General features: G+C 42.1%; 1 protein-coding gene and 1 long non-coding RNA gene across 6 annotated transcripts; both read left to right on the top strand.

Annotated features, from left to right (window-relative positions):
* The first annotated feature begins 3,390 nt into the window (after positions 1–3,390).
* Positions 3,391–4,609, top strand: LOC141777502 (uncharacterized). Its single transcript, XR_012595907.1, has 3 exons — positions 3,391–3,455; positions 3,646–3,783; positions 4,461–4,609. It is a non-coding gene; the product is annotated as an uncharacterized LOC141777502 (long non-coding RNA).
* A 362-nt stretch (positions 4,610–4,971) lies between these two features.
* LOC141777498 (excitatory amino acid transporter 1-like) lies at positions 4,972–12,468 on the top strand. Of its 5 annotated transcripts, none has more exons than XM_074651803.1 (12): positions 4,972–5,199; positions 5,649–5,741; positions 6,208–6,426; positions 6,670–6,807; positions 7,482–7,689; positions 7,773–7,815; positions 7,910–7,988; positions 8,168–8,342; positions 8,701–8,934; positions 10,749–10,943; positions 11,705–11,839; positions 12,184–12,468. In XM_074651803.1, exons 3-12 carry the CDS (start codon positions 6,237–6,239, stop codon positions 12,317–12,319), a joined length of 1,533 nt encoding a protein of 510 aa, XP_074507904.1. In that variant the 5' UTR covers positions 4,972–5,199; positions 5,649–5,741; positions 6,208–6,236; the 3' UTR covers positions 12,320–12,468. The 5 variants fall into 5 exon arrangements, with proteins under 5 accessions (XP_074507904.1, XP_074507907.1, XP_074507903.1 ...); XM_074651806.1 differs by having other exon boundaries at positions 4,972–5,294; positions 6,712–6,807; XM_074651802.1 differs by having other exon boundaries at positions 4,972–5,294.
* Positions 12,469–14,186: the final 1,718 nt, after the last annotated feature.

Genomic DNA, 14,186 nt, shown 5'->3' with positions numbered 1-14,186 from the left:
GTCTCAATGTCTTTGTCACCCCAAAGTGACCAGCTCCAGGGGATCCATGATGCACCTCAAGTACTTCCCTGCGGAGATTTTTTGGCACAACCACTTGCCATCGCGGCTCTCCGGTAGCTGGCTCACGCCAGCACCTCTTCAGGACTCCTTCCTGCAGCTACACTCCAGGCCATTGAGACCAGAGGCCTCTGACAGTTGCAGACTAGGCAACCACATCTTCCCAGGGTGGCCGGATGTCTTTTTCCAGCCACCCTATGACCATTTCAAGATCAGGGTCCTTGAGCTGCAGTTCTCTCCACACTCTCTCATTGTCGGGTAACAGGGCCCGACAGATCACCTTTCAAGTGTGTAGGTTTGCCGCTTCACATTCTTCGGCCTGGTTGCAGTGGTGACAGCCTGGGGCACATGGTCGGCGGGAGAGACTGTCTGCATTTGTGTGGCTTTCACCAGCTCTGTGCTGTATGGTGAACTGAAAGGCCTGGAGTTGTTCGATCCATCTGACTACTTGCCCTTCCGGCTCTTTGAATGACATGAGACACTTCAAGGCAGCATGGTCAGTACGGATGGTGAACGGAAGGCCACAGAGGATGTGTTTGAAATGGTTCACAGCGCCAACCACCGCCAAGAGTTCTCTGCGAGTGACACAGTAGTTCTTCTCTGGCTTATCGAGGGTGCGACTGTGGTAAGCAACAACACACTCCCCCTCCGGGGTCAACTGCGAGAGTACAGTGCCAAGGCCTGTGTTGCTGGCGTCCGTGTCAAGGATAAATGGCAGCTCTGGGTCTGGTGCAACCAACACCGAGTCCTTGCATAAGGCCTGTTTCAGCTGGTGGAAGGCCGCACCTTGATCTGGTCCCCACTTGTAGGTCTCTGTCCTTGCGCAGTAAGTTGAACATGGGCGCAGACACAATAGAGAATCCAGCCACGAACCGCCTGTAATAGGACGCTAATCCTAAGAAGGATCTCAGCTGGTGGACATCAGTGGGGGTAGGCCAATCCTGGACAGCCGCTAACTTGTCAGGCTCTGTCATAATGCCAGCTCCACTGACTCTGTGACCCAGAAAGGAGACCTCCCGTCACCGGAATGTTGGGTAGTTTTTGAACGCGGAACATCAACAGGAGCATTAGCATCACGGACGTTAGCAACAGCAGCATACCCATCCTTAGCTCTGGCAGTCTTGGTAATGGCATGGTTGGTGCCCACATTTGCATTATTTGTGCTAGCCTGGTTAGCATTAGCATGGCTCTCTGACTCAAGAGGACTAGTCACACAACCTTTTGGTTCTGCTCCCATCCTGGACATAAGGCTGCCTCTAGAGTTATTCAGAAAATGTCCAAAAGCACGCTCCATTGCAATGCTCATTCTCTGCATAAAGCCATCCTCGATTGTAGCTGTAATGTCTTTCTTTTCATGTTGGGGGCGGTAGGAGCTCAGTCCATAGGGACTTGGCTCGGGAACTGGAGGGTCACTGGTTCAAGTCCCCGCATGGACCAAGTACTGTGTGTGAACTGGTAGCTGGATAGATGCCAGTTTGCCTCTTGAGCACTGCCGAGGTGCCCTTGAGCAAGGCACCAAACCCCTAACTGCCCGGGGCGCCTGCCATCGCTCTGACATCTCTCCATTAATGCATGTATATAGGTCCTGTTTGTGCATGTGTGTATTTCAGGCCTGTGTGTATGTTCTATGTAAAATAACAGAGTGTAAAAATTTAATTTAATTTAATAAAGTGGCTTTCTTTTTTTTCTTCGTTAAGTCAACGAGAGCCAGCGTCGGGCTCGCGCTTGTAGCTCAAAACAGTGAGGCTACACACATCAGCTAAAACCACAATATCACTCTATATTTTACTGCTTAGCAGTAATATTAGCTGACCAGACAAAGGTCTCTCCATGAATCAGTGCTGATCCTAGTGTTGGCTTTTCCTGCTTCAGCCTCCCGACCGCGGCCGCAGGGAACAGGGGAGACACCGGCACCCGGTCGGAGACGATAACGTTTCTCGCTGCGGAGCCCCGTCACTTCACAAGACACGGGAAACCTCTGTTGGTCTGGAGGAGCTGCAGCATTTATTTCTGCACAAACGTCCACTGTACATTCACAATATATTCTCAGGGCTAAACTAACTCTTCTGCAGTGTGGAGTGTGTGCGCATGCACGTGAGGTGGAGCGAGCTGAGTGAAGGCAAGCAGGCAGAGGAGCAGAGGAGCAGAGTACAGCAGAGACTCCGGCCCTGGAGACCAAGACTATAGTCTCCACCGCGTCCTCCGACCGCGGCCAACACTGATTTGCAAGACGGGCATCACTAGATATAACTTTTTTGGATTTGGTGCTTCCCTGTAGTTTGTGTTGGAGTCTTGCCTGAACAGCGCATACGCGAGCGCGCATGGGACACCGATCCGGGTGATTTATACGTGTAAGAAGTTACAAACAGTCCCTTTAAGTGGTGTCAAAGCAGTGGAATTGTATTTTGCGATTGGTGTGCTTCAACCAGTCAATATCCTGCCCACTGGTTTTGATTGATGACTTTTAACAATTTTAATAAAAACAAACCCAGGAGAATTCAGCTGTTATTCAAATGAATGTGTAAACTGAGATTTCTTTGGAAATCTTCATTTTATGAGTTAAAACCATGACGTTAGTCAAATTCCTGTGTAAAACCCGAGTTTGCAGTTTGAAAGGTCCATTTCATAATCACTGGACTAATTATAATCATAACAGGGTTATACTTGAAATACTTATAAATTATACTTAAATTAATTTGCCAGAGAAGTTTTTTGGGATCAAATCAAATCATAGCACGTTATGCTATTATACTTCCAGGTATTATACGTGCATTGTGTAGTTGGTAAGGCCAGCGGTGGCTCGGGGTACCAAACATGGGTATTGTCCACCCAATCAAAAGTTAAGGAAAAAACATTTTTCGTTCAGCCAATGGCCTACAGGCCGCATCCAAGTGCACCCCCTCCAGTTCAGGCACAATGGCACAATATCGCAGTGACAAAATCTGTCCGCAGACAGAAATATAAACACCTGGCTCTGACACAAACAGACTCACAAGGTGAAAACAGTACCAGCGTCGTGGTAATTAAAGCTGGTCATGAACTGCTCGACAGCTGGGCAGTCCTGCTGTGAGCTGGTGTCTGTATCAGTCAAACTCTGTTAAAAAAAAAAACACATGGAAAATAACAATGCGGGGCTCATTACCGATCAAATGTACCGCTAAAATTAGATTCACAATCTTTTAGGAACCACTCCAAGCATCTCCTATAATATAATTCAGCAAACACATTACACACCAGAGAGCACATGTTAAAGTATGTTTTTAATTCTATCCAGATATTCAGCCCTCTTCTCACCAGACACCACCATGTTTCTGATTACCGTGTAATGGACCATAAAGTTATGGCTTTTCTCAAGAGAAATGCTTTCGTTGTTCTCACAATGGCCAGTGTTGCATTAGGTAAGTGGTTTTCAAACACTGTCATTTATTCTCTATTAAAACATGAAAATTGTCTTTTAATCTACCATTGATCTACCATACCATTGTAAAGACAGATTGCAATCTGCTGCTGCTCTTCTGCTTTTGTTATTTTTAATCCACCTTTTGACAGCCGCACTGACTGGCTGACTTGTGTTTATGTTTCTCTGAGGGATTGGCCTGGGCTTTGCTCTACGACACATCAATATGACAGCCAGGGATGTAAAATATTTAACCTTTCCTGGAGAGCTACTGTTGAGACTCCTGCAGATGTTGGTGCTTCCTGTCATCATTTCCAGTGTGATTGCAGGTTAGAGCCACACTTCAGCTTGGTTAAACTGGACTTTCAATTCAATCAATCGATAAAGAAATGGTTTGACGGACATTACACATGGTAATAACTTCCTGATGATAGTAGATGATCACAATCAGTAGCCACACTAATGGCTGGTGCAAGTGTTCGTAAGCTTTAAGGCAAATGAAAGTGGAGAACAGCCTGTGTGTAGAGCTGAGGCTCACAAACTGAGTCTGAGATTACCTAAAATTCGCTTTATAGTTTCCCCAGAAAAGATATGTAGTGTTTAAAATGCTTTAAAAACTTAACATGATTCTTTCCTTTAGCTGATTTCTTTTTACGTAACCAACCCTGACACATCTGATCTTGAGTTTACATAGTAGACAAGGTTTAGTTTAATTAGTTTTGAGTGTTTTTTGACGTTTAACATTTCACCATAGTTTGATATTGTGACCTCCATGATGCAAGTTGAGTATCATTCAAGATGTTTTAATGTTTTCTTGGAAACACTGTATGTAGGGACTCAAAGATATTTCTTAACTGTACATACATGTCAAAAACATTTTTATTTAAATTATCCCATAAATATATAATATTATTTGACATATATAAAATAGATTCATATTTAAAGTTATCAATCTAACATGGAATTATGTTCATATATTAAACCCACATTTTTTTTTTCATTTCAGGAATTTCATCTGTGGACAAGAAGGCTTATGGGAAGATTGGGCTAAGGGCCTTCTGCTATTACATGGTCACCACAATTATTGCTGCATTCACTGGCATTGCCTTAGCTGTTCTTATCCAGCCGGGGAAATCATCCAGAACTGCCTCAGTGTCCTCTAGTGGTCTTGATCTTGATAGCAAGCTGCTCAGGCCCATAGCTTTATTATTTTTAATGAAAATGTATGTCCTCAAGCATGGAAAATGTCCAAAGTTTTGCTGTTTTCTGAATCCAATAGTCGACCTATAAGTTTATTACCAATTTTGAGTAAGATAATGGAAATAATTGTGTACGAACAGGTTCAGTCTTCTTTTACCAATAATAATTTAATCACAAATTTCCAACATGCATATAGAGAAAAGTATTCGACAGCCACTGCTTTGACTCAAATGGTTGATGACTGGTTTAAGGAAATAGGAGAGAGGAAATTATAGGGGTAGTGTTGCTTGATTTTTCTGCGGCTTTTGACATCTGTGTGTGTTGGAAACCGAGCTTATCCTTGCTTTGTGTACATAGCCTGGTTGGCCGCACATGCTTTTAGTCCGCTTTCATGCATGTAAGCGTGCCCCACTGGCCAGCCCACAGCCGCTGCTCTGCACTGTTCTCATACGGACGATAACGCCGTCCCGACCAACGGGTCGTTGTCCACCCTCTGATTGTCCCCCAGGTTCAGACTGTTAGCTCTGTCAGCAGTCTTACCAACGGTTAGCATTTGCTTATACTTTTTATCTAGTACAAATCCGGTTATTCTGGGAGTGTTTCTACAGTCTTGATGTCATCAATATGACCAGTGAAAACAGTGAGATTCCTTTTTTTGTTTGGTTTTTTTGTTTGTCCTGTTTGGAATTTGGAACCAAATGTTTGTTTTGGACCCAGTGTCCCTTGTGTTGGTTTAATATGTAATCTGCTTGATCTTCATAATTGTTGTTACATTGTCACTCATTTGTTTCAGTTATCTATTTTATGCTGATATCTCTCCAAAGACTCAGGTCTAGCAGCCCTCACCTCTAGTGCTTACTGTTTATTATAGTGCTGATTAAATGCTGTATTTTATTTGTTTTTGTGGTAAGGTTTTGGCATGTGATAAACAATTAATTGTCTGTGTTTGTTACATGCCTGAAGTTGATTGTGCTGATTGTGCTTTACTGCCTAGGTAATCATCTACAAATATGGATATACTCATTGACTCCAACATTGAGCCTCTTTCATTGCCTCTCCTCTGCTGTGTCTCACTTCTGTATCACAGGTGTGTATAGTTCCATTGAAGTTTAAATAAAATAAAATGTTTTTACATTTTTATTTTTGGGGTTTTTATGCCTTTAATGTAGAGAGAGACAGTGATAGTTATGAAACGGAGATATACATGAATATTAACAAAGGAAGTCATTGTGCTGAAGAACTGGTTAATCCACTACTGTAGTAACCAAATTTCATTCGTGAAGACCGTTCAAGGAAGAGCATCTAAAAGGTGATCTTTTTTCCACAAAACTGAGAATATGAGATTTTTTTTAATTTACTTCTCATACTACTTGCTTGTTACTTACATAGACAGGCTGTTAATTAATGTTATTAATATTCACAATATTAACGTGCTGCCTGCTGTATATTCTAGTTTTGTATGTCTTTTGTAAACTTTGTAAACTCAATTAGGATTAATGTCTTAATGGTGCTTGTTCTATGAATGCTAGTAAGAGATCTGTCTTTTTCTGCAGTCTGGTTGTAAGGACTAATCAGGAAAGAGATGCTGCCGAGCCCTAATGACCTGTCTGAGTTAGACTCAGTAGAAGTTACAGAACTCCAGGAAACCCAAACATACCACAAATGTAATAAGCCGTCAGGTCATGTATCTACATCCCAGAATGGACCTAAAGTTATGGCTTTTCTCAAGAGAAATGCTTTCGTTGTTCTCACAATGGCCGGTGTTGCATTAGGTAAGTGGTTTTCAAACACTGTAATTTATTCTCTATTGAAACATGAAAATGTTTTTCAAACATTGTAATTTATTGTCTGTTAAAACCTGAAAATCGTCTTTTAATCTACCATTGATCTACCTTCATCACCTCTTCATTGTAAAGACAGATTGCAATCTGCTGCTGCTCTTCTGCTTTTGTTATTTTTAATCCACCTTTTGACAGCCGCACTGACTGGCTGACTTGTGTTTATGTTTCTCTGAGGGATTGGCCTGGGCTTTGCGCTACGACACATTAATATGACAGCCAGGGATGTAAAATATTTAACCTTTCCTGGAGAGCTACTGTTGAGACTCCTGCAGATGTTGGTGCTTCCTCTCATCATTTCCAGTGTGATTGCAGGTTAGAGCCACACTTCAGCTTGGTTAAACTGGACTTTCAATTTAATCAATCGATAAAGAAATGGTTTGACGGACATTACACATGGTAATAACTTCCTGATGATAGTAGATAAACACAATCAATAGCCACATTAGTGGCTGGTGCAAGTGTTAGTAAGCTTTAAGACAAATGAAAGTGGAGAACAGCCTGTGTGTAGAGCTGAGGCTCACAAACTGAGTCTGAGATTACCTAAAATTCTCTTTATAGTTTCCCCAGAAAAGATATGTAGTGTTTAAAATGCTTTAAAAACTAAACATGATTCTTTACTTTAGCTGATTTCTTTTTACGTAACCAACCCTGAAATAATTGATCTTGAGTTTACATAGTAGACAAGGTTTAGTTTAATTAGTTTTGAGTGTTTTTTGACATTTAACATTTCACCATAGTTCGATATTGTGACCTCCATGATGCAAGTTGACTATCATTCAAGATGCTTTAATGTTTTCTTGGAAACACTGTATGTAGGGACTCAAAGATATTTCTTTACTGTACATACATGTCAAAAACATTTTTATTTAAATTATCCCATAAATATATAATATTATTTGACATATAAAATAGATTCATATTTAAAGTTATCAATCTAACATGGAATTATGTTCATATATTAAACCCATTTTTTTTTTTTATTTCAGGAATTTCATCTGTGGACAAGAAGGCTTATGGGAAGATTGGGCTAAGGGCCTTCTGCTATTACATGGTCACCACAATTATTGCTGCATTCACTGGCATTGCCTTAGCTGTTCTTATCCAGCCAGGGAAATCATCCAGAACTGCCTCAGTGTCCTCTAGTGGTCATCCACAGGCTGTGCAGACTGTGGATTCCTTTCTAGATCTAATCAGGTGTGTATCAAACTCTCTTTACAGGGAACCTGTAACGATACAACTGGCAGTTAAAACACCTAATCAGTGTTTTTGCTTTATAGAAACATGATTCCCTCCAATCTGGTGGAAGCTTGTTTCCGAAAGGTAAGATCTGCGACGGCTATTATTTGTTCTTCATTCATACCATCACTGTTTCAAACTTACCTACGGTTAACATTTGCTTATACTTTTTATCTAGTACAAATCCGGTTATTCTGGGAGTGTTTCTACAGGAAAGAGTCTTGATGTCATCAATATGACTCAGACCAGTGAAAACAGTGAGATTCCTTTCTTTGTTTTGTTTTTTTGTTTGTCCTGTTTGGAATTTGGAACCAAATGTTTGTCTAACCCAGTGTCCTTTATGTTGGTTTAATATGTCATCTGCCTGATCTTCATAATTGTTGTTACATCGTCACTCCACCACCTGGTCTTAACAACATTCCTGGGATCGCTATAGATGACACAGTACCAGTACCAGGCACCGTAGACGGAGTTAATATGTTGGGTGTATTGGGCTTCTCTGTTGCGTTTGGCCTCATCCTGGGCAGTATGGGCACTGAGGGAAAACCTCTGAGGGATTTCTTTGACTGCCTGAATAAAGCCATTATGCATCTGGTCCACATATTCATCTGGTAAGAACAGGAGGCTTTCATGAATATGAACTGGCTGTGTGTTGTTAATACGCCGTTTCATTTGTTTCAACTATCAATTTTATGCTGATATCTCTCCAAAGACTCAGGTCTAGCAGCCCTCACCTCTAGTGCTTACTGTTTATTATAGTGCTGATTAAATGCTGTATTTTATTTGTTTTTGTGGTGAGGTTTTGACATGTGATAAACAATTAATTGTCTGTGTTTGTTACATGCCTGAAGTTGATTGTGATTTACTGCCTAGGTAATCATCTGCAAATATGGATATACTCACTGACTCCTTCAACATTGAGCCTCTTTCACTGCCTCTCCTCTGCTGTGTCTCACTTCTGTATCACAGGTATACCCCAGTGGGAATGCTCTTCCTGCTGGCAGGACAGATTTTGAAGATGACAGACATTGGAGAGCTAGGTCGAGAAGTTGCCATGTATACTCTCACCGTGATCACTGGCCTCTTAATCCACAGCCTCCTCACCCTTCCCCTCATCTATTTCGTGGTCACACGAAAGAATCCCTTCAGGTTTATGCTTGGTCTACTCCAGGCTCTCAACACCGCCTTTGGCACTTCATCAAGGTGAGTCTGAGTCTTGATATTAAATATAACACATAGCAGCCAAATGAACAATGGTCGAATGGTAGCTAACTCTATATACTACATGAGTTCTCTTTCAATCCTTGCTCGGTATCTCACTATGGGAAGCCTCTTCAGGCATGACCAAACATGGAAGCTCCAATAACACAATGTCTGTCGGGAGATAGACCAATCATCTTGAGATGCACGGACTGGCCTGTCTCCCTTTGTAAACGCCCGTGGCATCCTGTCTGTCATTCTCGCTTTCTTCCCTGTGAAGATAGATCATACAAGCTCCTCAGCTGTCCTGACATCCGGATTTTCATTTAACTATTCTCTGACGCAGCCGTCGACTTAGTCATCGAACGTGGAGATCTGGTGTCAGGAGTTTCAGGATGTATATTTCGTTAAGAGGAATTGTATTGTAGGTAGGTTCTGGTGGGTTTTTTCCTTTTTGTGCTGGATGTCTATCTGTTTCTATCTCTTACAGGACAAGCTAGCATGTCGAGGTGAGCTGTTTGTCCGTTTTTAGCTATTAGCTATGGTAACCACCGCATCCTCTAAGGGAAACTCTGGTAGTGGCAAGGTTAAGGATGTTGAGTCCTGCCTTTACCCAGCCACTTGTGGATTCACCATCTCAGGGAGAGACCCCCACCCCCTCTGCATCGCATGTATGGGAGGTGAAAACGCCCAGGCTTTGCTTGCGGACTCAGAGTCCTGTGATCACTCCTGTGCCATGCTGGTGAAGCCCAGAGAGAAACCCGCTGCAGCTAGTACGGACTGGGGAGAGGGGATGGGGGACCCTGATACACAGTTTCCCCCACTGTTCAGCAAACTCCTCGACTCAGAGGACGGAGACGACGACGAAGATGAGGTTGACCCGCTCCTCGGCGACGAGAATGAGGTGGATGATGAAGATGCCATCCTTCCCCCCGCTCAGTTGCGGCCCAGCAGCTCCATTGTCAGGGAGGCGCAGCCTTCCCCTGCCCCCTGCGAAGTTGACCTGCACAAGGTGTGTAAACGAGCGGCGACCAGGTTGGCTGTTGACTGGCCCGCATCGTTGGATGCCATCCCGGTGTGCATGAAGAAAATGAACTCTCAGGGTTGCCTTTCGAACCCGTGGAATGTGTTGAATTAAAGCTGCCCTCTCAAAACTTTCCTGTTGCTGGCACTGATGTCAGCTAAACTGATAAGTGAGTTACATGTGTTGTCTCTGCACGCATCCTGTCTGCAGTTTTCCCCTGATTATACGAAGGTAATGTGCCCTAACCCAGCTTTTGTGCCTAAAGTTAGCAAGTCTTTTTACAGCTGCCCCATGTTGGAGCTGTTTGCTTTCAACCAACTCTTTCAGCCTTTGGGCCCCTTCTTACAAAAGGAAGGTTCTGACTCCCCGGCCCCTGTCACATTGGGTGGTGGAGGCTATAATTCCGGCTTATGAGAGTCGTGGACTGTAGCCCTCGGAAACGGGGCTCACTCCACCAGGAATTTGGCCATGTCATGAGCCCTTTTCGGGGGCATTTCTGTGAATGACATCTGTGCTGCTGCCAGTTGGGCATCCCTACACACATTTATTTGGTTTTACCACCTGTATGTGACTGCACCTTCACTGGCTCACTCAGTGCTGAGTGTTGGTTCTTATTAAATACGTGTTGCTAGCCCATGGGGAGGGCTTTATGTGTCGACCCGTGTGGGTCGAGGCGTTATGGTCTTTGAAGTGGGCTACATGTCCTATAGTGAGATACCGAGCAAGGTTTGAAAGAGAACTTTAGGATACCAGGGTAGCCCCGGTTCTCTGCTAACCTAAAGTTTTTTCACAGTTCTGCAACCCTACCTGTTACCCTCTACTGTATGGAGGAAAATCACAACATGGACAAACAAGTGACACGCATCATGCTCCCTATTGGGGCCACAATGAACATGGATGGTTCAGCACTCTATGAAGCTGTAGCTGCATTATTCATTGCCCAGGTTAATGATATGGAGTTCAACCTGGGTCAGATCATTGTCCTCAGGTAAGCTCAAACCACATTGAGCTCAGACTGCTCAAATATTTTTCTCTATTTAATCCATTAACGTATTTCTATGAGTTACCGAACACATACCTGATTTATACTCCTGTGGCTGTGCACCTATGCTTTCTGTGCGGGCTGGTGCAGGCACATCTCATGCACGCCAGGCATACATGGTACTGTGAAGGATTACGTGTAGCATGTTATTTCATTTTGTTTTGGACCCGTGATTTTCAAATCCTTTGTCAGTTGGTCTTTCATTTATTTGATAGCCATGAGTCAATAGTTCAATATAAGTTTGGCCCAACAAATCTCCATGGCTGGAAAAACAATTATGGAAAAGTTGGTTGATCAGGAGGAGCTCCTGTGTCTAGACGTAATAAGGTTGTTGTTGTTGTTGTAATGGATGTGAGGTACTTGTCTTGGCTCTGATGCCCAATCAAACTTCTGTGGCGTGTTTTTGTGCGTGTTTTGGTGCGCAGTGTGTCTCTGCAAGCTCCGCAAATTATCTCTGTGGCTCTGTGGAAGCTCCGCACAAGCTTTTCTGCAGAAGTATAAATAAGGCATCAGCAGATGAAGATATGGAAAATTAGAGTCCTTACATCGGACTAGTTCCCATAGGTTTCTTCTCAAAGAAACATTTCGGTATGTGGATCCACAAACATAAGTGGTCAAGACTAAGTGCACTGTTAATGGGTTGTGCCTGTTTTCTTATACACTAACAAGGATTCCATTACGTAACCATCACTGTTTCTCCTGTTCAGTTTGATTGTCACAGCTGCAAGCACTGGTGCAGCAGGCATCCCACAGGCCGGCATGGTTACCATGATGATTGTGTTGGAATCAGCTGGACTGCCCACTAAAGATATATCCCTGCTCTTTATGATGGATTGGATCCTGTGAGTGCACATTCAACCAATATCAGTTTCAGATCTTGAGAGTGAGAACATTTTTGGAAAGTTTAATCATTTTATCTTCACTTTTTCAGAGGTCTGTTTACAAGTAGAAAAATACAATACTATTGAAGTGTAGAAACTAACTTTTTATCGTTTCTATTTTAAATGGCAAGAATTCTAAAACTATGAGAATATTTTCAACTGAATAATGTTATTGTCACCAACTTTCACCATAAAAGTATCCTGTAACTTTACATTTTTTAACCACCCTAAACTTGTGTGTAGTTGTGTTAAAGTCACACTGACAAGTTCCTACTACAGCCTCAGATCTTGTTGTTTGTTTCTAGGGATCGTCTAAGGACTACCATCAATGTGCTGGGTGACTGCATCGGTGTGGGTGTAGTGCAGCATCTGTCCAGACATGAGCTGCAGCGCTCCATTCCTGCAGAACAAAACTTGGTGGAAGAAAGCACCCTGCTCTGAGCTTCATGAGGCTTGATAACATCTGTATCCAATGACTAAGATTCATGTGACATGATAACAAAATACTTGTTTTTTGTCTTTGTTAAATTGATGAGGTGTGTTTGACTACCCAGTATACAGTAGTAGTAGATAATCATTTAGCTTACAATATTGAAGGAACTGGCCTTCTGCCTCCAAGAGGTCAAGGCCCAGTTACGTGTTGGTTAATCTTGTATGACAAAGAGATTTTCCAAACAGACGGGTTAAAGCATAATAATACAATTTATTCCGAACAATCAATGTTGCATAAGTAAAAATAAAAGAGTATACAGATATCTGGATCCAGTCTACGTGTCCCTGACAACATACAGTGCATGGGTCAGTTCGTGAAGTCTGAACCCCGAGCTATCCCTGATCCAGCCTATTCATGGTTTACACAATATTAATATTCATGAGCTTATGGCACGTGATGTTTCTGCTGCATGTCTTCTTCGTTATCTCCTTCTGACTCCTTCCTCTTCTTGACCTTGCAAAAGAAAAACAGCACCTGCCTCCTCCCTTTCCTCACAATCACTCTATTCATAACAAATCCAACAGTCAGGTTATTGTAAGCACTTTTGTACATAATAAATCCAACAATATGGACAGTTATCCCCAGGAACATGTTTTAGCTCTTCAGAAAAAACAGTGAAAGAAACTCTCTGTGACTACAGGTGTTAGTGGAACAGAGGTTAGGAAGTGAATTAGTTGCCCCTGCTTAATCTGCTATCAGGAGGAGTGATGAATTTTTGAGACGTAACCCTCAGTACATGAGGAGCAGGAGGAATTAACAGCACACATCCTGATGGTGTTCTATGTACAGTATGTTTGATATAAAATGTTAAACTTTAGGATTTGATAAAACTAGTATAGGCTGACAATATTTGCAAATAGAGCATAGATGTTATTAATTATAATATATATCAGTTTGTGCCTGCATACTGTAACTGGTGTTTTCTTGAATGACATTTGTCTCATTTGTCACAGGCCTTAGGTTGGGTTAGTGTATGTTTGTTTGTTTTTTAGATATAGAGAGAAAGTGTTTTGTATCCCCATTAGTAACATCAACTACTATCCTATACTCTTCGATTTTATTCTCAAACTCCAAATTATATTGTTGAATAGTCTACAAGACTTTAAGGTAACAGCCCATATGTTAGAATGCAACATATATTAACCTTGTAAAACATAACACAGGCTTTACATGAGGTTATCAAGAGGTCAGTCCAACCCAAGTATCTATGGCACTGCAGGTGTCTTTCATAGCGAACACTCTACTACCATCTGGTGGCAGGACAGTCAACACGCAAGACAAAAAAATATCTCAGTGACCCAGTTACACATGGGCGTTGCATATAAATATATAGAGAACTATTTAATACTTAATAAAAGTAAACACAATACAGTGTGGGCCTGGAACTGAAACAAGATTGTGTGTTTTCTCTGCAAAACCCTCCAGGAGTGTACAGTTTATTATGAAAAATAAAACAGAACATTACAAGATCATTTTACCTTATTAACTATGAAAAAAATCTGTAGATAGCCAAGTATTCAAAACGAGATATGGCACACTTAAAAGCTGGGCAAGCCTTTCTTTGAAATAAGATACAAAGACTGACAATTTACTAACTTATATTGAAGCAGCAGTGGGGAGAAATGGAGCAAATATGATTCAAAAAAGTCATTTTTATAAAACGGTCACTATATCCTGACAGTAGTGCAGGAGACATGTTGAGCTGTAAAATGAGAAAGTTGTGACCCGGCAACCATTGTTGAGATCAGTTGAGGAAATACCAAGCACCACCTACCAGCCGGAGCAAACTTCATCATAAACAGTACACTACAAGAT

The sequence above is a fragment of the Sebastes fasciatus genome, chromosome 11, assembly GCF_043250625.1.
Source record: "Sebastes fasciatus isolate fSebFas1 chromosome 11, fSebFas1.pri, whole genome shotgun sequence".
Taxonomy (NCBI): domain Eukaryota; kingdom Metazoa; phylum Chordata; class Actinopteri; order Perciformes; family Sebastidae; genus Sebastes; species Sebastes fasciatus.
This window is presented reverse-complemented; position numbering and strand designations above follow the sequence as displayed.